The 26,505-nt window shown below is 48.9% G+C and overlaps 1 protein-coding gene across 3 annotated transcripts in view; it reads left to right on the top strand.

Annotated features, from left to right (window-relative positions):
* Dlg5 (discs large MAGUK scaffold protein 5) overlaps nt 1-26,505 on the top strand; it is a 130,272-nt gene that overhangs the window by 43,811 nt on the left and 59,956 nt on the right. For all 3 annotated transcript variants that reach the window (XM_076931258.1, XM_034497620.2, XM_034497618.2), the window contains exon 2: nt 17,340-17,408. In XM_076931258.1, coding sequence (XP_076787373.1) covers nt 17,366-17,408 — 43 coding nt within the window. In that variant the 5' untranslated portion in view covers nt 17,340-17,365. The remainder of the gene's footprint in view (nt 1-17,339; nt 17,409-26,505) is intronic.

Raw genomic sequence — 26,505 nt, 5'->3', positions numbered from 1 at the left:
AGAGCCCGTGGATCACCAAGCATGAACATGGTGGACCTGGCAGATCTACACCGTCTTATGCTTCCTGTAAAGGCCTGGAGCTAGTGACTTGGTGCTTAGGAAGAGGGTTTTGACTGCTTACTCTAGTTCCCAAGGGACAAAAAGGTGACCTCCCCACCCCATGTGTGAGAAGGACCTGAGATGGCTGCTGTTGGGAGGGGTGGCGAGACGGGTGGACTCAGCTTAGGAGAGTGGCTTTCCCCTCATTGCAGTCTCTGTTACTTACATTCCCTCCAGAGAGAAGTAGGGGGCAGAGTGAGGCTCAGCCCACTGCGTGTGGCCATCAGTGCTCCTTTGCACTGAGTTTCTGGTCCTTTTGTCTTCAAGCATGGAACAGTCTATGGTCATGCTTTTCTGTTGCATCCTAGAAACTGGCTGTGGACATTGGTGCCTAGCTAGACATGGCTTGTGGGCATTCCAAGCTGCCTCCTAAGACCCAGGTTTTGAGTAAGAGTTAGTGTGTGGGTTCCAGGGACACTGCAGATATACCTCTGAAGCCTATTGGGACCTGTTTTTCCATCCTCAGTGAAGTGGTACTGATGGTGTCGTGTGTCTGTCCATTCTCACTGCTCAGCAGTATCAGAGGGGAAGGCATGGTTGCATTACTGGGGTTCTGAGAACCGAAACAGAGGTGTGTGTGTGTGCGTGTGTGTGTGTGTGTGTGTGTGTGTGTGTTCCTCACTGCACATTTGTGTTTCCTTCTTTCTCTCTGGTTCTGACCCTGGCAGGCAAGAAGGGGCATGTTTATCTTCTGATGAAGAATACAAGACACTGAGGTTGAACCCATGTGGCTATATGATCAGCATCTTAGTGTCAGAGGCATGATGGGAGGCATGGTTGGTCCCTGGGCCACACAACCATTCTCAAGGTCTTTTCTTCACCCACTTGTTCAGTACCCAGTGTGTTTGGGCTGAGGAAGAGAAAGCCATGACTCCAGACTGAGCTTGGCTTCCCCGCGTCACTGGCCAGCACTCTGGATCACCCATTCACACAGCACTCTACTTGAATTTAGATTTGTAGTGCTAGGGGAGAGCCCAGACTCTTATTCTTGCTAAGGACATGTTGTGCCTCTGAGCTGTACTCCCAGCCTTTACCCTTTTCATTAACTTGTAAGACATTGGCGGATAAGAAATCATGTATATTATTGTATACCACATGCTGTTTTTTTGAAGCACAGCAACCTTGTATTGGGTACCTGCAGGCTCTGGGCCCCACAAGAGATGCTGGAGCTTTAGAGCTAAATAAAGACCTGCCCTGATGTTTTGGAACTTATTGGAATGACAGTACCTGATCAAGCAGTCAAAGGCAATATGGGGCAGAGGTGTAGCATCCAAGGGGACTCCCCAAGCCCTGCTGGGATCTGTTTTCTTATCTGTCTCATGCATTACACTATTTGGTCTTTGAAGACTTTCTGTTTTAACATTCTGAGACTCTCTGGTGACAGTGTTCTCTTGGAGGTTAGATAAAGTTTTCTGTTGAAGGTACTTCCCAGACAGGAGAAGAAAGAGCTGGGAGTGTTCTAAACATTTATCTGTCCCTAAGAAAGCTCTGGTTCTCTGGTAGGTCAACTACATTGCTTTGCCTGTCTGGGTTGTATCTTTTCTAAGTGCACCTTGGTTTCTGCCTGCGTCCCATGCCAGCTTGCTGCTTGTGCTTGTCAGCAAAGCAGGAACGGCTATTATTTTATTACCCGGAGCATCCCCTGCGGCTGCTGTGACTCCTGCTCCCTGAGATCTGGCCTATGAATGTGCATGATGTGTATAGGACCTGGGGCACAATAAATAAAGACAGGGCAGGGCGAGCTGGACACTTGAGGGCCCATATTGGGGGGCTGACCTGCAGGGAGATATAGGGGTGCAGAGAGTTCTGTTCCTCAGGGTCCACCTTCCTGGCTGTGCTGGGAGACTTGGTTCTGGTCAGACTGTCAGCATTTGGTAGAGCTGTTGTGTTCCTAGGTCATGTGCCTGTGCACTAGTGCTGTGTGGGGTGAGCTGTCTGTATACCTGCTGACCCATCTGCTGCAGCCCTGGTGGAGAATGCTTGTGATGTTTGAGACGGAGTGCTGGGCTGCAGTGTTTCCATAGGGTCCAAGCATCTGTCTGACTCCCCTCCCCTCCCCTCCCCTCCCCTCCCCTCCCCTCCCCTCCCCTCCCCTCCCCTCCCCTCCCCTTCCTTTCCCTTCTATTCCTTTCTTCCTCTCCCCTCCCTCCTCCCCTTCTTTTGCAGTCTTCTTCCCTCCCCTCCTATCCCTTTCCCTCCTTTTCTTCTCCCTGGACTCGGGGTTTATGTGTACTAGGCAAGCACTCCACCAACTGAACTACCTCCCCAGCCGTGACCACAGTTTCTTCTCCTGTGTTCCTAGTGTCTCAAGGTACCACACTTAATGTATAGAAGCAGAGGTGTGATAGCTTGTAATTAACCCCACCTGACCCCTTCTGGTATCTGGAAGCAGAATACTGCCCATATTCCTGCCTGGCAGGTGAATTGCTAGACTGTGTAACTTAATACTACTTTACTAATTATCTGGTGTGGTCACAGTGCGCCCTTGTTACCACCCATCCACCAGGGTCACAGTTCCTGACTGGGCCAACTGGTTCCACTAATGCTCTAGGCACTCATGGGAAACAAATGGCCTTTGTGGTAGGTGGAGGGTGTTCCAGCTTGACCATGTGTCTGCACTTAGGGCAACCGGCTGGGAACAGGTACGCAGAACAGACTGTTTTTCTCCATGATGCTGGTGTAGAGTCTCAGAGATTGTCAGTCCTTTTCTGTTGACATTGAAGACCGTTTTCTATTTCTGTCTAGAGACTTCATTGGTTTCCATACTTGCTCATGTCTGGGGGATGGGGGGACCTGGGGATTGTGGATCTTCCTGGTCAGATGCTTAATCTGTCCCCTTAAGTATATGGAGCTGAGACTTTTGGAAACTTACTGTGTCAATTTTGGCAACACTTCCCCTTTTCCTGATAGGGTCTCTTCGTCATCACCCAAAGCAGTAAATATTACTCAATAAGAAAGCACACACATTGAAGATGAACTTTAGTTAGGATAAAACGTGAAACTTGAGGAAAGTGTCTTTATTAACAAGTCAGGCTGATCTCAGAGATGTCTTCACTGTAGAATCTGTTTTTTCCAAACATAGCGGTGGTATGGAAGTAGATTTTCTAATCATTTCAATTACCAGTGAGAATCTGAGATGTTACAGATGCCACATATCACTTATATTAGTGTTTTCTAATATATGTTTTTTGAGACTATTTTAGGAGGAGCCAGGAAAGGGTCTTAAAAGGATAAAAAAGTAGTTGGCTTTTTTAAATGGTTCCAGAAGAATTGGTGTCATTAACAAACCTTGTCTATAAGCTCTAGTGAAGACTTAAATCATTCATTGACTCTCTCTGTGTCTGTCTGCCTCTCTGTATCTGTGTGTCTGTGTGTTTGTCTGTCTGTCTCTGTTTCTCCTCTCTCTCTCTCTCTCCTCTCTCTCTCTCTCTCTCCTCTCTCTCTCTCTCTCTCTCTCTCCCTCCCTCTCCCTCTCCCTCTCCCTCTCCCTCTCCCTCTCCCTCTCCCTCTCCCTCTCCCTCTCCCTCTCCCTCTCCCTCTCCCTCTCCCTCTCCCTCTCCCTCTCCCTCTCCCTCTCCCTCTCCCTCTCCCTCTCCCTCTCCCTCTCCCTCTCCCTCTCCCTCTCCCTCTCCCTCTCCCTCTCCCTCTCCCTCTCCCTCTCCCTCTCCCTCTCCCTCTCCTCCCTCTCCCTCTCCCTCTCCCTCTCCCTCTCCCTCTCCCTCTCCCTCTCCCTCTCCCTCTCCCTCTCCCTCTCCCTCTCCTCCCTCTCCCTCTCCCTCTCTCCCTCTCCCCCTCCCCCTCCCCCTCCCCCCTCCCCCTCTCCCTCTCCCCCTCCCCCTCCCCCTCCCCCTCCCCCTCCCCCTCCCCCTCTCCCTCTCCCTCTCCTCTCCTCTCCTCTCCTCTTCTCTCTCTCCTCTCCTCTCTCTCTCCATATAGAGGCCAGAGGTCAAAATTAGTCATTTGCCCCAATTACTCTCTCCTTTACTTTTTGATTTGACTAGACTGGGTCATCCTGTCTCTGCCTCTCTAAATCACTGGGGTTACAGGAGCCTGCTGTTCCTAGTAGCTTTTTATGTGGGTGCTGGGGATCAAATGAGGGTTCTTATCTCATGCTTGTGCAGAAAGCACTTTACTGACTGAGCTCTCTCTGGCCCTACTGGTAACACTATTCAAGATGTTTGCTATCCTCTGTCACTGTTTGGTTTTTCACATTCTTTTTGTCCCAACTCCTTCTGTAAGACCTTGTAGGTCATCAGGAGGGAGAATATGCTAATATAGGGTGGGAGGTCGAGAGTCAGTGGGAGGAAGAGAGCAGTGGGGTGCTCCCTATATTTGTCCCTCCTCTCTCCCCCCCCCAACCCCGTTCAATGTATTCAGCTCTTCCTGTATGTATTTCTTGCTTGCTCTGTGCTGGCATCCCGGAAGTCCTCCCTACTAGCCTGTCTCATCTTTGATGTAACCACCATGTATAAAAAGCTATCGGAAAATGAAAGAGCAAGTTGTGTTCTCAGAGTGTTTGCCCCCAGGGAAACTGCGTGTTTGCACAAAATCCTATCTGACAGTTTCCATTTAAGCCAAGAAGCCCAGAGCCCTGCAGGCTCTAGGAAATATGAAAATTGGCACTTTGTGAGGCCGCTGCCGTTGGTGACTCGCTGTTGGGGCCCTGTCTGCCATGAGAGATCTGAATTTGTCAGATGAAGATTGCTGGCGGGGCTCTGGGTGGCTGCTGTTGCTGCAAGCACACCCTCTGCTTGTCACTGTGGGACCTGTTTGTCTGCCCCTCAAGGTCTTCTCTTTGTTTTTCTGAAATGTGATGAAATAGAACGTCCTTTCAAAAATAGATAATTTCTGGTGATGGCCTAGGCAGGCTTCCTGGCCTCAGCCACCATACTTCTGCCGCCTTCATCTCATTTCAGCTGATGTGACATTGGCAGTGACAACTTGGATTTTTTCTCTCTCTCATATTCTTAGTAGTCTTTCCAGATACATTCCTTTTAATCTCCCAATTTCTTTGCACAGAAGCTGAATATCTAAAAGTGTATTTTAATTTTGTTGGTTTATGTTTCTTCTTGACTTTCCCCCTTTTCTGTTACTAAAGCAATACAGTGTTAATTAAAAGAAGAAAAAAAGAGAGAGTATATAATTGTTCACAGTAAAGCACTTTCTATATGTGTGTGTTTGGGGCTACGCTGGGGGAGGGGTGGAGTGGATAGCTTCAGTATGTGTACACTGCATCCCTCAGGAACAGCCTGCCAGCCTCATGGGTTGGGAACAGGCAAGGCTAGTGTGGGCCTTACAAAACAGAGGCAGCTTGGTGGTTCTTATAGACTTAGGGCTCGGAAGATGGTGCATCTGCTGGCTCTTGGCTTTTAGAATCCTGGGTTATTTGTTAAGCTCTGAGAGCCTCAGGCTTCTTAGCCATAGAATGGACCTGGGGCAAGATTTCTCTCCCTAACATGCTTCAGCCTGAGGGTAATGTTTTTGCTTGACTTGTGTTTTATGGTGGGCGTTTATACTAGGGTGGGCTACACTCCGCCTGCCTTGCATGCCTTATCGCTGAATGAGAGGAGAGAAAGAGACCTGGCCTGTCTTCAGAGGGCCAAGTCTTAAGCTATAGGATTGCTCTGAGTCTTTGGGGACTGGTATACTGTGGTTTTGCTGCCCTTTGTGGTTGCAGATGTGGATTTTTGGTTTTGATTTTTTTTTTTTTTTTTTACACAAAATAGGGAAATATTTTCTCTTATTGCACAAGATCAATCCTCTCTCCCTAGGGCCCTGTGTAAAAGATAACCCACATCCTCTTGCGCATTTTAAATACTTCTGCTCCCCTTCCCCATTTCCTGTGGTTGTCTCTGGGCAGTCTGAAGACACGATAGGGCCAGATTTTGGCTGAGATGTGGGGAGGCACTCTTTAATTTTTAAAATTTATTTAGTGTGTGTGTGTGTGTGTACTGGGAAAGAGAGGTTGGACCTGTCAGTTGGTCCCTGGAGGATGAGATTGGCCATGTCCTTGGGTCATGGTGAGCAGTTGGGTCATTGGGATCATTAGGTGAGACTGGAACTTGATGGAAGCTATGGGTTTTAGGGAGGTGGTTGCTCATGGTTTGTCATTCTGCTTTGGTGGGGCTGGAGGATGACCTGTACAGCTGTAGCCTCTGCCTGAGTGTGCGGGTGTGGCAGTCCCTTGCTCTGTGCTCACCTGGAAACTCCTGCTATGAAATGTGGCAGAGAAAACAAGGGAGAGCTAAGTGGATTTGTGTAGGTCTCTAAGTGTCATTGTGTCCTGCAGTTTTGGGAAGGCTACTGTTTGAGAATTCATGCCAGGTGCTAGATAATCGGGAGTGGTGATTTCTCATTTCACCTTATCTAAGAGGATGTCTTCGGGCAAGGCTTTGCAGAAAGAATCAACGTGAAAAGACAGGTACCATTTTTCCTGGGGGATTCCGTTTACCCCTGCTCCTTTAAGAGCCTTGGAGAGGGCTGGAGAGATAGCTCACAAGTTGAGGGTATGTGCTGCTCAATCTCGATGGCCAGAATTAGGTTTCTAGCGCACACCCTGGTAGCTTACAAACGCCTCTAACTCCAGTTTTATAGATACCCAATGCCGTCTTCTGTCCTTTGTGGGCACTTGCACAAATGCGCGCATATACTCACACAGGTCCAGAAATGTACATACCTCCAAATAAGATAGAACTAAAAAGAAGGGTTTGGAGAGCAGATTGGATTTTGGAGTTTAATTCCAATTAGCAATTAATTATAGTGAGCCCGCTGAGCACTGTGCACTTTAAAATAGCTGCTGGCAGGGCAGCTCATAGAAACCAGGGGTGACACTCAGTTCTCCATCTTGCCCACAACAGAAATCACTAATAGCACTGGGCTCCCTTCCAGATGTGTGCTCAGGCTTTTGAAGCACAGCATCTCAGACAATGGCGTGGTAGTTCTTTCTAGGTGCCCCTTTTTGGTTTCTAGTTTTTAATACAAACTCTTTCTGTCCCTGATCAGAAAATCAAGGCCAAGTAATCATTTGCTTAACTGTGACTTTCACATGACTAACTCAAAGTGTCTTTTGCATTTGTGTATGTGTGTGGAGGCCAGAGGACAAACTCCTGTGAGAGAGAGGGTCTCTCAGTGGCCTGGAGCTGGCTCAATAGGGTGGACTGGCTGGCCAGTGAGTCCCAGGCATCCACCTGTCTCTGCTTCTTTAGAACTGGGATATGATCATGTGACATCATATCCAGTTTTTCTTTTTTCTTTTCCAGTATAGATTCTGGGATGGACTATGGGGCTCAGTCTTTGGTCCTCATGCAAGTATGGAAGCCCTGCACTTACTGAGTCATCTCCCCAGTCCCTCCTGACTCTTTCTAGTATGTGCTGATGTCTGTCAGCCCTTCCCAGCTCTCTCATGGTGCCTTCTAGAACATCTCACTCTCGTTCTTTCTGTACCTCTTCCAGAAACTCTTCTTTCCTCTGCCTTCATAGGTGCATTTCCTGGGAGTCTGTCCTCTGGCCTACGGCAGAGGTCACTGCCCATCAGTGATTAGGAAGTCCTGCATCTGGCCTCCCCTGCCTCTGCTTGTGCTTACCCAAGGGCATCACATCAGCAGCCCTGAGGTCCTGGGCTTATGTTGCACATCTTCCTCAGTGGGTTGGCTTAGGCTACCATGGTCTCGCTAGCTCTGGACTCTAGTGCGAGTGTCAACAGGCTGTTTTCTTAGGGTTTCTGCTATGAGTTGTTTGCAGTGCTGAGCAGTAGAAAGCAGGGCCTCAGCATGGAGGCAAATGCTTCAGCCCTTGAAGCACTTCACCTACCCTGCATGGAGAGTTTCTCTTCAGTGCATTCAGACTGGTGCATTTTTGGTGATTTTTATCATTGTGTGGATCCAGCCCCTTTTCAGTTCTCTGCCCCTGCTAACAGTGTGCCCTTGGACACCAAACCCCTCAGCACTGATGCTCATAGCTCCTTATCTGCGTACCCTCCCCCCCCCACACCCTTTCTCCTTTGTCTTTTGGGTCACCCTCCCTGTACTAGCAGTTTAGGGGAGCATCCTGAGTGGTCTTCTTACTCCCAGGCTCTGTCTTCCTCCTTCCTGTTTGCTTCAAAGCCTAGCCTGTCTCCATACTGTCTCCTCCTGCCTTCACCAGTCATGTGCTGGGACTGTCGGAGTGCACTGTCTGGCCGGCTCCAGCTCCAGCTGCTGCTGCTGCTGCTGCTGCTGCTGCTGCTGCTGCTGCTGCTGCTGCTGCTGCTGTTCCTTTCCTTCCTCCTCTTTCTCCTTCATCGTCATTATCTCATGTAACTTGGGCTGGCCTCAAACCTTGAGTCTCCTGAGTACTAGGCTATAGACACAGGCCACTCTCTGGTATATGTACTGCAGGGGATTGAACCCAGAGTCTTGTGCATGCCAGACAAGCACTGTTCTAGTTCAGTTACACCCTTGGCTATTTTAAATTTTCCTTGTGTGCACATGTATGAGAGAAGGGGTTTTGTTTTGTATTTTGAATAAGTATAGAAAGGAAAAGGGGTTACTAGAAGAGGGGGGAAAAAGGAAATACATACACACTTTCCAGAGTGTATCTTACTCAGAGAAAGCTCTACATCCTTTTGTGGCCTGTAAGGTCACCTGAACCTGCACTATGACCTGCAGCTTACTCCATGTAGACTGTATAGGCCTTCTAACAAGCTGGCCCCAGGGCCTTTGCACTCCCTGCCCTGCTTGGAACAGTCCTCTTTCACCCTTCCTGCACTTCCCTTGGGTCTTTCTCAGGTCTGAGTTCTTCTGAGAGCCCTTCTGTATTCCTTTATTTCATTCCCTCACTACTCACACGAGTTCTAGGAGGGCAGAGATTTATCTGCCCCATTGTCTGTTGTTTCCCCATGAACTCTCAGCATTCTCTGGGTATGTGTATGTGTGTGTGAGCCAGCTATGGCACAGGTGTGGAGGTCAGAGGGCAACTTAAGGGAGTAGGTTCTCTCTACCATGTGGGTCAGGCTTGATGGCAGAAGTCTTTCTTTACCTTCTGAGCCATCTTGACCTTCTCTGAGCATTAGAGTGGGTACCATCTCCCAGTACAGACATGGCCACCAAGGGGGAGCACTATGGAGAGTACACCACTCCTCTCTTGCTTGACTGGCCGATGCCCACATACAGGTGACAATAAGGGCTGAATTAGAAGGTAGGTTTGTTCAGCATGCAGCAGAACAAAGGGAAGATAGAGCTGGCCTGGAGAATGGTGAAAAGGGAAAAAAAGGCCCTTTGTCTTTTTAAAGCTTAGTTACTCTTGCTGTTGCTGTGATAAAATACCCCAGCAACAGTAACACAAGAGAAGAAGGGCTTGTTTTGGTTCATAGTCCATCAGGGTGGGGAAGTCACAGCAGCAGGAGTTTGAAATGGCTGGTCACATTACCTCCAGAGTAACGACTGCTATGCTCAGCTCAGTGTCCTCCTCTACATCTTCTCTTTGTTAAACATGTATCTTGTTCATCTTTATCCTAACGTTCTCCTTTCTTTACCATTGATGATCCCAGCATAGGGAATGGTACTACCCATAGTGGGTAGATGGTCTCACCTCAATTAATACCATCCAAATAATCTCCCACGGGTGTGACCAGAGTGATTATTGAGAGTAACCATCATGTCTTCCTAGCCTGCAAGAACAGGCTTTTATTTAGACATGGAGAGAAGGTTGTAATAGGTGGCGCACAGGTCCTTCATAAAGGACTTTCTACCAGCGACCCCCTCCAAGAGTAGAACGAAGGCTGGATACTCTCTGCCTGAGCCAGTTCACAGGCCCTGACATCTGTTTGCTTCTCCCTTGCAGGCATTACCTAGGAAGCCACTGGAGTAGGGTTCTGGAGAGCTTAACGAGTGCCCCGCTGTTCAAAGGCTGATGCCTTTCTCAACTCTTACTCATTGAATCCTCCTATCACTTAGCATTCTTCCTATTCAATAGGCAAGGAAGAATATGGGAGCAGCTGACTTAGGGACACACAATGGGCAGATCCCCAGCCACTTGACATCCTGAGATGAAGGAAGGCAGTGAAGTCTGTGGGACAGGCATGCCAGAGACCCAGGTGTCCTCTTCTCTTGGTGGACATGGGAACTGAGACCAATTTGGGTGCAGGAACTGGCCAAGGTGGAGATTGTTCAGGGATCGTCATCCTTTCTGTGTGGCTCCTAGGGCTCTAAGCTAGTTTATTTCAAGACATTGACTGTTATTAATCATTGATAATGCAGACTGGAGCCTGGAGGAACTTGGCTCTCACTCCCCACCTGATGCAGGACAAGGCAGTGATACTATGGTCAGTCTCCTCCAGTTGCAGGCCCTGGTCAGATGTGGCTGCAGTCATCACTAATGAATTATGGACTTTCTGCACTTGAATCCTGAGCTACTCCCACTCCCTGTGCCCCCATGCTCCCCCAACTGGGGCCCACCCTCTTCTGGCCAAGTCCCAAGACCCTGCCTCGTACCTCTGTTACGTTTTGGGTGCAGATATGCCACCTATCCTAATCAGGAGTGACAGCAGGAAGTCGGGCTTGTTTTCACAGTGGAAGGCAGTATTAAAGGCTGTCCCTACCTGGTGCTGGTTGACAGCGTTATACCTTTCTCTTCACCTCCCACATAGAGCTCAGCCTATCTTAAAGGACTTAGTGTTTCCAGGCACTTTCGTGTGGTGTCTGTGGTGTCTGCAAAGCCTTCTGTTGGTGGTGAATAGCTATCTGACCTGACCTTTTGTCCAGATAAAAACCAACACCAAACAACCTACCCCCACCAGGCCAACAAGTAGCAAGCAAAAAGGTTTTGTGTTTCCTTTAATTCTGACTTTGCTTGCTTTGTTTTCTCTACTGTTTCATGTCATGGGTTCCAAATTGGAGAGGACTTAGAGCGGCAAACCTGGCCTCTGAGTTTCCCAGAGTCCTGTCTTCCAGATTCAACATCTAAACAGTTTAGAGCTCCAGCCACACCGTACTCCTGTTGCTCCTCCGTGCCACTGTCCACCCCATAGGCGCATGCTCCCATGGCCTGGGCACTGGACACACTGCCACCTTTGCAAGTCATCCTTTTGATGACCCCAAAATGGGAGAGATAAGCATGGTTGCTGTGCTTATCCAAGCTGAAGGTGCATGTCCTCAGACTTTGCAAAGAACACTAGAGTGTCACCTCTGAGGGTGGAGAACCTGTATCAAATCCTCATGTACAAACCCCATTGTTTTGGGTTGGTTGTGCACACTGCGGACAAATCAAGCATGGTCCGAATCACCAGTTGCTCTGCACAGAGGTGGCAAGCATCGTTTCACTCTCAGATGGACTCCTAAGTTGTGTGTGGTAGCTAGGGCTCCCTTAACTGACATGCCTTAGTCTGTGTGTGCTGCATCCTTAATCTGTGTGTGACCACAGTCATCCCTTTAGTTTCCTAAAATGCCTGAGCTTTGTCTTCCTACAGTGTTGGGTCTCAGTACGTACGTCCTGGGACAGGGTCTGCCCTCAGTACAGTTCTCTAGGAGGCATCCCTAGTCCAACACCACATGAGGTGAGCAGCAAACAGTGACTCTCACCACCCACATCTTCCTTATCTCCATAGTCAGGGAGAGCAAGTGGCTTGCCAGTGAGGATTGGTCCATGTTCTTTATTCTTCTCTAGGATGTTCTACATCCTCAGAGCCACAAGAGCCCAGACTCGAAGGGTAGCATGTGTGTATTGTGTCCTATTTGCCATTGGTAACTCTACCTTAAACAAGTCAAATAATTGAGAGCCTTGGTTTCCTCTTCTGTAAAATGAACCTAATGCGAACCTCCGGGTCACTGTGGGTGTTAACTGAAGCAATGTGTGCAGTGTGAGCCAAAGCATGCACAGTCCTAGCACTTACCAGGCTGAGGACGCATTAGCCGCTATCATTAACTATTAGAGAGTGCCGTCCAGTCTGCAGTTTCTTTATGGACTGTGACTTCATCCTTGTCGCAGCCTTCCATTTAGGTAATGCAGGAGTGGAGAAGGGCAGGGTAGGAAGGGCCTGCTGTAGGCTGGCTCACCAGAATCTAATCTTAACAGCTCGTACTTAGGGCTGGCTATGTTAGGTGTTGTTTTAGACAATCTCTGTGGAACAATTCAGTTGATCCTCACAGGACTTTCTTGAGGAAAGCATTCCTGTCATTCCCATGTTACAGTAAACATATGGACACACAGAGAGCCTGAGGGTGAGGTATGGGTGGATTTGGGAGATGAGCCCAGGGGAGCTGGTGCTGGCCTCTGTGCTCCAGTCACTCCATCTCCTTTGGCCTAGAGGCTCAGATGGGAAGGACTCTCTTAACCCTCTTACTCAGCAGGTGTGCAACCTCTAGAGCTTCTGAACCTCTCAACTGACCCAGTGCCCTGCAGAGACGTGTGAGTCTGGGAGTGATCGGAGATGTGGGTTATAGTTCTTCAGGTGTGAGCTGGAGGAGGACAGCAGGGTGGGGCAGGCATCTGCTGCTGATGTCTACTCTCTTGGGGCCTTAGAGCCACTTGGGAATAGCAAGCCCACTCTTGAGTGGTTGTGGTAGGGGCTAGCCTGTCTGTGGTTATGCTGTCTCAGGGTGCCTGGTGATCATGGGCCTCCACATGCTAGTTCAGCTGTTTTGGGTTTCCATGGCGCAAGCATGAGTCACCCAGCCCTTTACAATCCCAGGTGACTGGAGGGGTGGGTGACGGGGACACTCCCTGGCCTTGCAGACTGCTGAGAGGGACCTGGGAGTCTGGGTTGTTCCCTTATCACCAGAGTTCTGGAAGTTCTTTTGAAGTCTTCTTGGTGACCCAGGAGGGCTGAGTCACACAGTAAACAGAATTAGCAGGCCTGAGCTCTTCTGAAGGATGTAGATAATGCTTGTGGGGGGGTCAGTCACCGAGTGTCTCTAGGTCAGGTGTCTCTCAGAGGTACCTACTTCCCCCAGGGCTTCTGTGGAAACTTCCATCCACAGCTCCACTGTCATCTCTGCTTCCTGTCCTTGGTCCTTGCACTACTGGTCTGTACTGGTCTGTGTCCACATGTCCCTGGGGCTTCTTAGGAATGCAGTGTCAGGTCCTTTCTTGATTTGCCATTTAACTAGGTCCCCAAGCAATTCCTCAGATGGCAGACAACCCACATAGGTGACCCTCAGGCCCACATAGCCATCTGAAGCTGGCCTTAAGCTTGTCTTCTGTGGGAATGTTCAGTCTGCTTAGGATCTCACAGGCTAGCCCTCAGGTAGCATATATGAGGGAAACTGGCGTGTTCTACAGTGTCCAGTGGCCTGGGCTTCTGGGCAGAGCATGTTTCTCCACCACAGAAGCTTTCTAGGATGCCTTAGGCTTCGGTTAGCTGCAGCAGAAGTCCCTTCTGGGAACTTGGGAGATTGTCACATTCTTATGGCCACTGTAGACCGACAGGCTAGGCAGGACATCTGAATATGCTGGGCTGAGGTGGGATTCCTGTTGGCCTTCAGGTTTGATTGTAAAACCTCAAAGGGAGATGACACTAGACAGTTGCCCCTCAGGAAGCTATCAGCTTTGAGAAGACACTGTGTAGCTTGTGTGTGTGTGTGTGTGTGTGTGTGTTGGAGGGGCACACACACATTAGGTTGAGGGGGAGGGAGCTAACTCCTCTGCCTTCTGCTAACAGGCCTGAGCACATAGGACCTTAAAGACAATACTTATGAAGACAAAACACTGCTCAGACAGTGTCATCTTTGGGCCCTTTCCCCCTAATGACGTCCAAGGCTCTAAGAACATTGATGAAACTAGGCCTTGTTCAGTCTTAATCAGTTACTACCCCCCCCCCCCCCATCAGCCTTGCCAAGGCCGGGAACCCTGCCAACTGCCTCTGCTGAGGGGTCAGGATGATGCCCAGAGATTCAAATAAAGATGTCACTCTGCCCCAGGCAGGCCTCATAGCCCAGTCAGGACTTTGGGGACAGGAAAGAAGAACAGAATGTATTGGGTGTAGAAATGTGAAATGTACTCCCCCAGCTGGGAGGACACTAGGCAGGGAGGAAAAACTGCATCTGCCAAGCTTAATTAACAGTGGAGATTTGCCATGGGGAGGAGGAGGAGGAAGAAGAAGAATAGGAAGAGGAGGAGGAGGTGGCAACCGATATGGTGGTGATGGGGGGTGGGAGGAGCAGGCTGCTTTACTGGAAGAAGGGACAGTGTGGATGCCAGTAAAAGAAAGAAGTGAGCGTTCTATTCTGGCAGTGGTGTTTCCAGAGCGGGAGCAGAAGTGCCAGGCTGGGTTGAGTTGAGCACAGACTTGTGGGGGTGTGAGTGGGAGCGTTTATTTGTGCCTGCTTTCTCAAGTAGGTGTCTTTTCAAAAACAGTCCAGCATATAGCAGCTGGTCAGCCTTCCTGATCCCATAGAGAAAATGAGCTGAAATATGGTTGTTAGGGTCTTGTTCTTCACAGCTGTCTGTGATGGCTTGGCTGTGCTTGACTTCAAGGGTGCCAATTGTAAAAGAGAGGAGTTAAAATTTGCATATAAGTAATGTTGTACTGACAGATTAGCTTGCATTTATGCATTACAAATGCGTGCGTGCGCGCGCGCGCACACACACACACACACACACACACACACACACACACTTAACAACAATCAAAGAAAAAGAGAATCAGGTGTAGGAGAGTCATGGGAGGGTTTGAAGGAGGAAAGGAAGGGTTAAATGATGTAACTCTATTATAATCTCAAAATAGAAAAAAATTACTGAAAAAAGAGATGAGCCTTGTAAGAGATGCTGGATATCACCTGTGGATGAGGATGATTAACTTATAACATATCTATGTGTATGTGCGTGTGTATGCATTGAAATATCACATTGCACACTATATATATGTGTAATTAATATTCTAACTAAAAACCTTTGCAGTGTGGCCTTTTCTGTTGCAAAAGTGCGCAGATGTGAAATGCACAGCAAAACCCTGTTGTGGAGCTGGAAGTCCGGCTCAGTCGCCCAGCAGGCACAGAGCTCTGGGTTCAGTCCCCAGCACTGCATGAACAGGGTATGGCAGCATACTTGGGGGATGGGAGGCAGGAGGATCAGAAGTTCAAGGTCAGCTTCAGTCAGTTGGCTCTAGGATAGGTAGGACTTGACATACAGGAGCAGGAACATGACTTCTTCCATTTTTTTTTTTTTTTAAGCAGGAGCATAGAATTTCATAGATGGATAGAATATTTTTGGTTCTAGTGCCCTGCAGATGATGTACAAATGGCCCTATGACAGTCATGGTTGGGGAGTGCTAGGTCTTCCCCACTGCCTTCTCTCTGCAGATAGCATCATCAACTGCTATGGAGATGCCAGAGGACACATTTCAGCCTAGGACTGTCCTGTTGGAAGACTAGATATCTACCCACTCCCTTAGTCCCCCTCCCTTCCTGCTAAACACTCAGACTCCTCAGACTCCTAGAACACTCATTGCTGAGGCCACTGGTCACTGCTGCTCGCTGGCCTGCTCTTGTTCCCTGCCCCGACCCTAGACCCCCACTCCCAGAGTATTTTGTCCCGTTTTTTACTCCCTCTTCATCTTGTCAGATAGGGAGGCCTGCTAACTCCCTGGCAGGCCTTTATATATTTGACCCCCTGGTCTTCACTGGGGACCTTATCCCTACTCAGTCTCCTCTATCTGGGAGTAGGAGTGGGTGGGATGTCTTTTGTCTCTTTTTGTTGTGGAGGTTTCTTCACTATGAAGTTATGACTGCCCAAGTCTCCTTCCTCATTTCCTTTCCCCATTCACCCCCCCACGACCCCCCCCCTTTCCTTTTTTCCTTCTGACAGTATGTAGGTCTTGGGGACACAGGGAAAGGTTGAGGTGGAAGAAGGGAGGAGAATCTTTTGAATCTGGCCCCTTCTGCCTCTGGGTAATTCTTAACAGCTTTCTAATGTCAGAGCCCCAAGGCTTGTTCAGAGCCTTACAGAAAAACCTTACCTGTGCTCACCCACCTGGTTCTAGGAACAAGACATTCCTCTTCATCCCTGTATTGGGTAATCTGCCACCCCTGGCTGGCATGCTTTTCTGCAAACTGCCCTGTAGTCTTCCAGTGGCATCAGTTTGCCTTCTTCTTTAATTCTGCATCAGCTGTGACCTCAGAGAGCAACATGCACACTTGGTTTTCACTCTTTAGTGTGACATGTCACTGATACAAGAAGCTCAGCCTCTTCCTCACACAGGTTGGATCCAGGGTCCAGCCAGTCAGGTGCTTTGCCCAGTATGCCGAGTGTTCCTCACCCAGTATCTCAACACATAGCTTATTTATTCCTGAGGCTGGCAGGCTGCACCTAGTATTGAAAACTATTTGAAACCAAACCCTAATGGCAGTGTGCATGCAGTAGATTAACGATGCTGGGTGCCTACTACCCCGCAGCACTCCTGTCCTCCGCCAGGTGGGAAGAACACCTAATAAAATGTGCTACTCTCGGTTTTGGCCACATTGTGATTGCTCTTATGTTTTTAGCTAACTTGATTTTTTTATTATTAAAATTTTTATTACATTTATTCAGAGTGTTGGGAAGGCTTACGAGTGTAATGGCAAGTGTGTGGAGGTCAGAGGACCCCTTGCACTGGGGCAGTTTGTTTCCTTTTCACCTGGAGGACCTGGGGATTGAACTCAGGTCATCAGGTTTGGTGGCAAGCACTCTTCCCTTTTGATCCATGTTTGTGGCCATGATTTTACTAATTTTATTTATTGTTTGTTTGAGCCAGGGTTTCTCTGTGTAGCCTGAGCTATCCAGGATCTTGCTCTGTAGACCACTCTGACCTAGAACTCAGAGATCTACCTGCCTCTGCCTTGTGAGAGCTGGGATTAAAGGCGTGTGCCTCCACTGTCTGGCTTATTTATTTATTTTATTATTATTGTGTGTATGTTTGTGTGTGCATGTGCACGTGAGTTCAGGAGTGTGTGTGTGTGTGTGTGTGTGTGTGTAGGTCACAAGACAACTTTGTGGAGTCAGTTCTCTCCTGCCACCATGGCTTCTAGGGCTTGAAACTCAAATGGTCATTTGGGGCAGAAGGCAGCTGGCAGCCTGGACTTCCCTCTACCAATTGATCAGAGTAGTAGGGAGTGAGTGTGAAGAAGAAAGGTGGGCATAAGGCGCCAAGTCCAGATACTGCCCGCCACATCTCTCTCTTGCCCTAGACTCCAAGTTCCCAGGCCTGGTGCAGCAGGCTGACATAACAGAGCTGAGGCTGTGGCTAAGTGGCCCGTCTGGTTAGTAACATTGGTCTCCCTTTCTGTCCCCAGGCTCCACCTACAGCGTCCTGTCCATCATGCCCTCAGACTCCGAGAGCAGCAGCTCCCTCAGCAGTGTGGGTGAGTGCTTCCTTCCTGGGGCAGTGGATGGGCTGTGGCTTGGAACTTGAGCAGGGATGGCCTGAGAAGGGATCCCTGCCACAGGACAACAGCCCTTCCTTCTGATTATGTGATGTCCTCCTCTGTTGGTACAATTCTCATTCTCTCTTGTCAACAACAGTCTGGCTTTGGTGTTAGAGAGGTGGGTGTGGGACACGTCTGTCTTCTTTATCACTTCTTTAGGGTGTAAACAGTGAGTCTGGCCAGCCCCCTAAAAGCTGCATTTTGAGATTGACCCCTCATGCTTGTCCTCTGCAGTAGGGGTTGTGCGCTATCCTGGGAAAGAAGCCAGCCCATGCTGAAATGGATGTTTCCCTGAGCCTAGGAGAGTGAGACCAGCCCTGGCTCAGGTTGCTGGCAAGAGGCCATATGATTTTCTAAGCTCCCCAAGCTTCTCTGTGTGACCTTTGCCCTGTGTTGTACCCCTCTATTGGAAGCCCCAATGTTTTACATGGCTGTGATGGATGGATGATACCTTTAGTGGGGTCCTGGAGTTTATGAACTTGAAGGAGCAGAAGAGATCTTGGTCTAGTCACTGTGCTTCCCTGCTACAGAGAGATGGCAAAGTTGACACCCACAGAGGGGAAGTACCATGTCTTAGTTTCCCAAACCAGCTAGAGCTGATGTCCCCCTGTCAGTTCACTTTCTGTGTTGACAATTTTGGAATTTTGGTTTCTTTAAGAAACACAGAAATAAGCTGGGCGGTGGTGGCGCACGCCTTTAATCCTAGCACTTGGGAGGCAGAGGCAGGCGGATTTCTGAGTTCGAGGCCAGCCTGGTCTACCGAGTGAGTTCCAGGACAGCCAGGGCTACACAGAGAAACCCTGTCTCGGGAAAAAAAAAAAAAAAAAAAAAAAGAAACACAGAAATATTATAAGATGTGCTTTTATTTTAATCCCAGGTATGGGGATGTGGGGCTGCTTCGGGACTGTCCACAGCAGCTGACTATGATTTGCCTCGTGCTCTAGGAGAGGCTTGGTTTTGCCAGCTGCAGGTAGTTTCTTCAGTTGTGTGACATTTGGAATTCTGGGACCTTTTTGAGGGTACATAAATGCTAGGGCCCCATAGGTGGGTTGGTTGGTCATTCAGAGGGGTTGATTGCAGTTTGTTAGTAGCCGTGCTCAAAAAAGAAATAAAATAAGAAAAAAAAATTCTCTCCCTTTTCTATCCCTTTTTCTCTCCAGTATAGTATAGTATATCATATCTAGTAAGGGTAGGAAAAAGAAGAACCCACAAAGCAGCAAAGACTAGCTATAGCTTTCTGAACTCTTCATACCAGGAACTGTGTAGGGCTAGTGGTGGTCCTTTGACTGCTAGATCTTAGGGCAGAGACTAAAATCATCTCCTAGAGCATGGGAGAGTGGTACGATCAGAGGCAAGCAGGTGTCGAGAATGGGCTCTGAGTGTATCTTCCTAGGTTGCCTAGTGTAGTCTCACAGACTGGGACTTGAGCCATGGACATGTGTCTCACAGATCTCGGGGGTCAGAGTCCAAGATCAGAGACTTGGCAAGGCCCTGTGCTCTCAAGGGTTTGGGACAGAGTTTGCCAGCACTTCTCATGGTAGGTTTCTTTGTGAATTGCACATCACTCTCCACCTCTCTCTCTCTCTCTCCCTCCCTCCCCCTCCCCTCCCTCTTCCCCTCCCCTCCCTCCCTCCTCCCTTCCCCTTCCTCCCTCCTCCCCTCCCTTCCCTCCCTCTTCCCCTCCCCTCCCTCCCTCTTTCCCTCCTCCCCTCCCTCCCTCCTCCCCTCCCTCCCTCCTCCCTTCCCCTCCCTCCCTCTTCCCCTCCCTTCCCTCCCTCTTCCCCTCCCCTCCCTCCCTCTTTCCCTCCTTCCCTCCCACCCTCCCCCCTTCCTTCCCTCTCTCCCTCCGTCTTTCTCACTCTCTTTCTCTGGGTATTTGTGTGTGTGCATGTGCTAAGGACTATCCAGTCACACCAGATTCAAAACCTGTCTTGTCCACTGTGGTCACAAGTTGATCTGTAAAAGACTCTGTTTCTAAATTTCTAGATAAGGTTTACATTCTCCATTTCCTGGATCAGAACTTCCACATCTGAAAAGTGCACAGTCACCTCATAGCTGTCATAGCATCTAGAATTCAGGAAGAAGGTTCCAGAGAGTCTGGAATTACAGTTTGACTGTGGGTCAGGTTCTTCAGAATACATAGGAGGGTGAAGTGAGCCATTTGTTTCCTCTGTCTTGCTGCTCTTATCTCCGTAAATACTGCAGACACATTTCATATTGTCATTCTGAGCTGACAGCCTTCCAAGGAACATGTATGATCTCACAGGGGTCCAGGGAGAGGCTCTGCTTCTTAAAGCATTTACTGCTCATGTCAGCATTTGAGAATGAGCAGGAAGATGGGATTTATATTTTTCTGCAAGGGTCTCTATGTAGCACAGGCTGACTACAAACTCTTGCTTGGTCTTCCTGCTTATGCTTCCTGAGTATAGGGATTCCAGGCATGTACCATCATGCCTAGCTCAATGGACTGAACTTGAAGGCAAGTTAGCCCTTGTACTGAGGATCAGCAGTGTCCCCAGATACTTCTCGAGAGTCATGAACAGGCTGAGAGCAAATCTTTGATGTGTGTCCCATCACGAGCTCAGCCTGCACTGGCTGTGCCCAGTTCTTTCATGCAAGAGCTGGTTGTATTCCTGTGGTCAATCCTCTCAAGCTCACGGGAACCAAGATTTGCTTTTCTTTCTCTTCCGTTCACTGCTGAACCCCCACGCCCACTCCTTTAACCAGTAAGGAAATGTATGACCTCATATAGCAGGCATGACTATGATCAGGCTGGGTACATGAGGATGGGGCTCTGTCCCCTCGGGCGTTGTGGCGAGCTGCCTACAACAGCAATTTAGCTGTCATTGCCAGACCTGACAGCACCCAGAGCTGTGAGGTCCAATATGGAGTTACTACCAAGTGGCTCTTAACATATAAATGCCTTTAAATGGAATAACATTTCTAGATTCTGATTTACACGAGTTACATGGAATTGATTCTGTAGCCACCTATGGGCAGGGGTTTCTATCTTGGATGTCACAGGTAACAATCCAGATGAAGAAGACAGTTCCTATAATATCTCCATATGAGATGAGAAGCCTTGGGAAGGATCTTTTCACATTGAGGGCAACAGAGTCACTGGTGTGGCCCTACGCCTGTGGCACAAGCCTGACCTTGTGTCACATGCTTGGGTACTCACCAAGGGTACAGGTTCATGACCATCTAATGATCAGAAACTCTGGGGCAGGGCTGACCATCTGCAGTTAATCCACCGCTTGGGTGGGAGGCGCAGTATCTGTGATGGGCTACATTTAGTCCATTAAGGAGACCAGACTAGTCTTCCTCATGACTAGACAGTTCTTGATGGGCCAGTGTTTTCCAGTGAAAGACAGAGCTTGCCATTGGCACACCTAGGTGGTGGTGCTTGTAAGGCCAGATGGATACCCACTTTTATTTGGTCTTTCTATGTGGACCTTAGGAAAGGTAAGAAAAGGTCCTTAGAATAGAGAGGTCACATCCACTTTCCTGTGTCACCTCCAGATGAAACAGTGGTGAAGGGCAAGTTACACTCACCAGAAGAGGCCTTGGTAGGTTAAGACTGGAGGTAGAGTGCTTTCGATCTTGTCCTGAAACAGTGTTGTCCCACTGTGATAAACACTCTGACCAAAAGCAGCTTGGGGAGGAAGGGTTTATTTGGCTCGCACTTCCAGGTAGCTGGAAGTCCACCACAGAGGAACTCACGGAGGAGCAGTGGCAGGAATCACAGAGGAAGGCTGCTTTGTGTCTCCTTCCCTTCTGCTTCTGGCTAGCTTTCTCATACAGTCTAAGACCACCTGCCTGAGGACTAGTTCTGTCAACAGTGGGGTGGGCCCTGCTATATCAATCAATAATTGAGACAGTTCCCCCACAGACATGGCAGAGTCTGAGTAAGACAGTTCTTTGATTGAGGGTTCTTTTCCCAGGTGACTCTAGTTTGTGTCAAATTGAAAATGAAAACTAAGCAGTCTAAGTGTCTCATGTATCCCAGGCTGGGTGTGAACTTGTTGTGTAGACAAAAACAATCTGGAATTTCTTACCCTCTTGCCACTACTTGATTAGTGTGGGGGCTTACAGGTGTACGGTGCCACATCTGGTGTATGCTAGCAGTGGGACCAAATGCAGGACTCTGTACATGCTGGCAAGTACTCTCCCAATCAGGCCTGGGTTTTGCCTTTTTTTTTTTTTTTTTTTTTTTTAAACAAAAAAACAAAAACAAAAAAACCAACCCAGAATCTTACAATGTAATCCAGACTGGCCTCTCACTTGCCATCTCTCCTGCCTCAACTTCCTAAATCCAGGATTGGGGTACCACATTCTGCCTAGGAGTATTTCTCTATTTCTTTTTCCTAGGTGCCTGAGGGCTTACTTCAGGTCTGTGTTTTTCTTTTTGTCAGCATCGTGATAGCCACAGTGTCCTTCTCTGGAGGCCTCTTGGGGGACAGCTTTCATCAGCTGGGCACGTGGCTCCTCTGAGGATCCCGTCTTCATTGTCAGCTGTGCTGCCGAGCCTCCCTAGTGCACTGTTAGGCCTCTGACCCAATTCTGCACAAGTCTTTGTTTCTCATTTTGAGTAAGTGAGGAGGAGACACTGGGAAGCCTTCAGCTCCCTGCAGATGGAAGTAGTGGGAGGATTCTCAGAGATGGATCCCTGGCTTGTGGGAAGGACTGGTGTGGAGGGATTTCCTTGTGTTCCAGGGAAGGTTCCTGGAAAGGGTAATGTGGCTTCTCTCGGGGAAGCAGCCAAGTCAGCAGGGAGGCAGGGAATATTCCCTGTGATCTCAGCAGTTTCTTCCCTGGACAGCCTTTAATTAATTCATCTATCATTCGAGACAAGGCCTTATATATATAGCTCAGGCTGGCCTTGGACTCACAGGTTGACCTAGCAATTGTGATCCTTCTGACTTGTGCACTATAGTACTGGGATCACGCGTATGCTCCATGACACTGGTTTCTACAGTGCTAGAACTGAACCCAGGGCCTTATGTGTGCTGGGCAAGTTCTCTATCAGCCGGCTATATCCCCAGCCCCTGGACAGCCTTTTGTACCCCAGGGAAGCCCTTGGCATTTTTGTATTTTTGATGTTATTGAGTCTTGTGGGGGCACCTTCTTCACTTCCAGGAAGTGCCTATTAGGACCACTGGAGCATGTTCACAAGGCCACACATGCGAGACAAGTGCCACATCCCAACACAGACCTGAGAGAGGCAGAAGGAAGCTGGCCTTCAGTCCCTGTGGAATATAGCAAGAAAGGCATGGTTCTGGGGAAGGTGCAGTGTGTCCTGAAAAAGAGACCCCAGTGGAGCATTAGTGTGTCTGGCCAGAGAGCCAGGAAGTGGCAAGGCTCCAGCTGCTGTGCTGGGGGCTCCCTGCTTTCACTTTCTACAGGAAAGAGGCCAGCAGGAGGCACCTGCATTTCACCTAGAGGGGGTTCCTTTAGGCACAATAAGTGTCTGAAGCCAAAACTTTATAGCAGAACCACAAGGAGGTAGGTGTGTGTGTGTGTGTGTGTGTGTGTGTGTGTGTGTGTGTGTGTGTTTGCTAGTTAGGCTTCTGAGTCAGCAGCTGTAGGTGGCATGCATTCTCTAGTACAGCTCAGGAGCTACAAGAAGCAGTTGCCCAGGAGAAGGACTAGGTCCTTCCTACCAGCTCCGGTTGGTCCTGGGATATCTGTAAGGCTGGTTTGGTGAGTCTGGTGCCCATGCTATGTCCCTGCTTGGTATCACTTTCAGCAGCCAAGGCCTAGAGCCATCAGGTCACCTGGGTGTCTCCCCAGCTGACTGTTTTTGGCTAGTGCCAGTTTTCTACTTGGTTTCTGACGACATTACAGGCTCAAGGAATCTGAAGTCAAACCTGCAGCCTGCAGTGAATAAGCCCGAGGAAGCCTCAGCGTCACCTGGAACATGAACTGAGGGATGAGGGAGACAGAAGCAAAGAGCCCAGAGCCGGTCGTCTACCACACTGCTAGCTGCACACTGATCCTTCACAGGGTGTGGTGGCAGAGGAGCTAGGGGCTCGCAGGGTGATGAGTGGATCTGTTTTACCCCCTGTTCACTACCATACAGCGCTCACTGCCACTGCCGCCCAACGCAGCAGTGGCTGCATTTCCCACCGCTCACACTCACAGCATATGGCTGTTGTATTTGGCGTTCTGGGCCTGGTCTGGTGTTCCTCTTGCTACTGAGGTATATGTATTCTTGTTGGAGAATACTCATTCCTGTAGGTTTGGGAGACTTTGGGTGACCATTGTGTGGTAGGGCTACATCGTCCTTAGCACATGCTTTCCAACTCTGGAAAGCATGGGAATTTTTTTTTTTTAAATCAAAATTTATACATTTATGCATGAATACACGTGCATAGATATAGGTATTTGTGTAGAAGCCAGAGGATAATTTCTTCTACCTCATTTGAGGCAAAGTCTCACTGGCCTGGAGCTTGCCAGTTAGTCTAGACCAGCCAGCCCTGAGGACCCTCCATCTCTGCCTCCAGAACACTGATATTACTGGTAGATGCTTGGAAGCTTTACATGGCATTTGAATCTCTACAGATTCAAACTCAGGTCCTCATGCTTGTTAAGAAAACCATGTCCTGACTGAACTGTCTTCCCGGGCCCTGAGACTATTCACTTCAATGGTGCTGGAGAGGATTTTTCATATCATTTGGTTTAGTTTAAAACGTCCTGGCTGAGCACATCTTGGGCTTTATCTTGAGGTCTCTGTTGGGATTTGCTATAGTCATCAGAGCTAACTCAGAGAGGCTGCTTCTTGCTGGGGTCTCAGACCTGACTGATCTTAACCTTGTTATGTTCCCCATGTGTTTTCTGTGTTTGGTAGAGGTACTGGGGAAGACGGTGGGGTTGAAAGTGGAGTGTAGAGATGAGAGGAGTCTAGTCTCATTGGGAAGCAATACAATGTAGCTTAAGGCCCAGGTCCGAGCTGAGGCCGGGGCTAGGGGTAAGGACCCATGTGTTGCTGCCTGTTTTGTAGGTGTCAGTTGCTCATGGATAATGCTAGGATAACCCTGGTGGGCAGTTGGGGGACTAATGAGATGAGGATGGGGCATGGTACAGTCCCAAACACCTTGGCTGCATTCCCTAGATATCAGCACCCACTTTGTGTCTGGGTGGCCAGCTGGCTCAGGTCCTCCCACTAAGTCCCTGAGACCAGATGCTGCTCCATTCACAAAGATGGATGCCTTAGTAGCCCTGGACTGGAGCTGAAGGCCTGGGGGATTCCTGGCCAGCCACTGGCCTTTAGTCCATGTTTCAAAACCACAGAAGCTGGGTTCTGATGTCAGCTAAGAATGGTAGTACCAGCAAGAAACAAAGGTAGGCAGGCAGGCCATAGCAGCTTTGCACTGCCCTAGCCCCTACCCCTGCCTCTTTATATAAGAATTGCAGTCTACAGCTGTAGGGCATATCTTCTCTAGTCAACTAATCCTTCCTGGAAGTGCTTTTTCAGACCCACTGAAAAGCATGTCTCTTAGTTTATTCCAGATTCAGTCAAGTTCATAGTCAATTAGGATAAATATATTTTAGGAGTATAGATTGGGAGGGGGGTGGAGAATCTCCAGCTGGGATTCTGACGTATGCAGGAATAAGAGCTTGAGGCTTCCACCTCATACCATGACAAATTCAGTTTCCTTTGACTACATGGAACTCCCCGTCCTCCCTGGGGCCCCTGGAAGAGACAAGGTTCACTTTTCATTTAATTGACATTTGGTTTGTATGAGCCATCAGATAACAAGGATCAGAAGGGGTTTGGTCAGGGCCTTACAGATAGATGGTGAATGTCATGCTCTTTGAATGTCTGCTTCCACTGGGGAGACAAGTGCCACACCTCAGGGATGAGTCACCCTCCCTCTCCCCCATGATGTCCACAAGATGAGATGGGTGCTCTGAGCTCTTCTGACCCAACTCCAGATCTGCAAGACTTAGGTGAGGTGTCTGATGGACATGCTGATGGGGCGAACCGTAAACGGCCCATGGTCTAATTCTTATGGATGAGGTGCTTTGTCTTTGGATTCTCTTTTTTGTTTGTTTTTTGTTTTTGTCTTTTTTGAGACAGGGTTTCTCTGTATAGCCCTGGCTGTCCTGGAACTCACTTTGTAGACCAGGCTGGCCTCGAACTCAGAAATCCACCTGCCTCTGCCTCCGAAGTGCAGGGATTAAAGGTGTGCGCAACTACTGCCTGGCTTGTCTTTGGATTCTTAGAGATCTGTGTAGATCTGGTCAGATAGCAATGACTGTTGTCCTTCGTAAAAATGTAAGGCATTTGTATGCTTCCTGTCCTGGGCACAGGTGATGAGGGCATGGTGTGGGTTAACCAGAGATGCCTCAGGATTTACCTGCATCACACAGGCTGTGAACTCTTAGCATGGGTTGGGCAGGTCCAGAGGCAGTGGATCTGTAGTAGGGACTGAGTTACATGTCTACCCATGGTGAGAGAGGATGGGGACATGGCTTGTGGGTCCCAGCCAGCCTTGGGGCAGCTGCCCTGCTCCTTGGAGTATTCACTTCACTCCAATATGCCATCTTCCTCAGGCCTTTGCTTGGGGCTCATGGGCAGTCTGTCCTGCCTCCTTTGTCACGTGGATGATAAGAGCATGTCCAGATGTTCAGGGAAGGTAAGGATTAGCACCATAAATGATTCTATCCTAGAGATGTGAAATCCAGATGGGTCTGCTCAGGACCAGATGGTCTAGACCAGCAGTTCTCAACCTGTGGATCCCAACCATCAGAAAACATATATTCCTAATGTTCTTAGGCACTGAGATACTACTGATTAGCGAAATTGCAGTTGTGAAGTAGCAGTAAAAATACATTCATGGTTGGGGGTTCCTAAGACCATCAGAAATATATGATTTTTTTTCCAGGGGTCTAGACCCTGGTGTCAACTTCATCTGTGAAGAGAGCTTGAGGTGAGACCTACTTTTGCAGGAGTGGGTATCTCTGCAGCAGCTGGCAGGGCCTGGTCTCCCTTGGTGCCTGCACTGGGTAATGGGAAGGCCTAGGGCTC

Source organism: Arvicanthis niloticus, chromosome 3 (genome assembly GCF_011762505.2).
Source record: "Arvicanthis niloticus isolate mArvNil1 chromosome 3, mArvNil1.pat.X, whole genome shotgun sequence".
NCBI lineage: Eukaryota > Metazoa > Chordata > Mammalia > Rodentia > Muridae > Arvicanthis > Arvicanthis niloticus.
The sequence above is the reverse complement of the archived record's forward strand: the minus strand, read 5'-3'. Positions and strand labels throughout refer to the sequence as shown.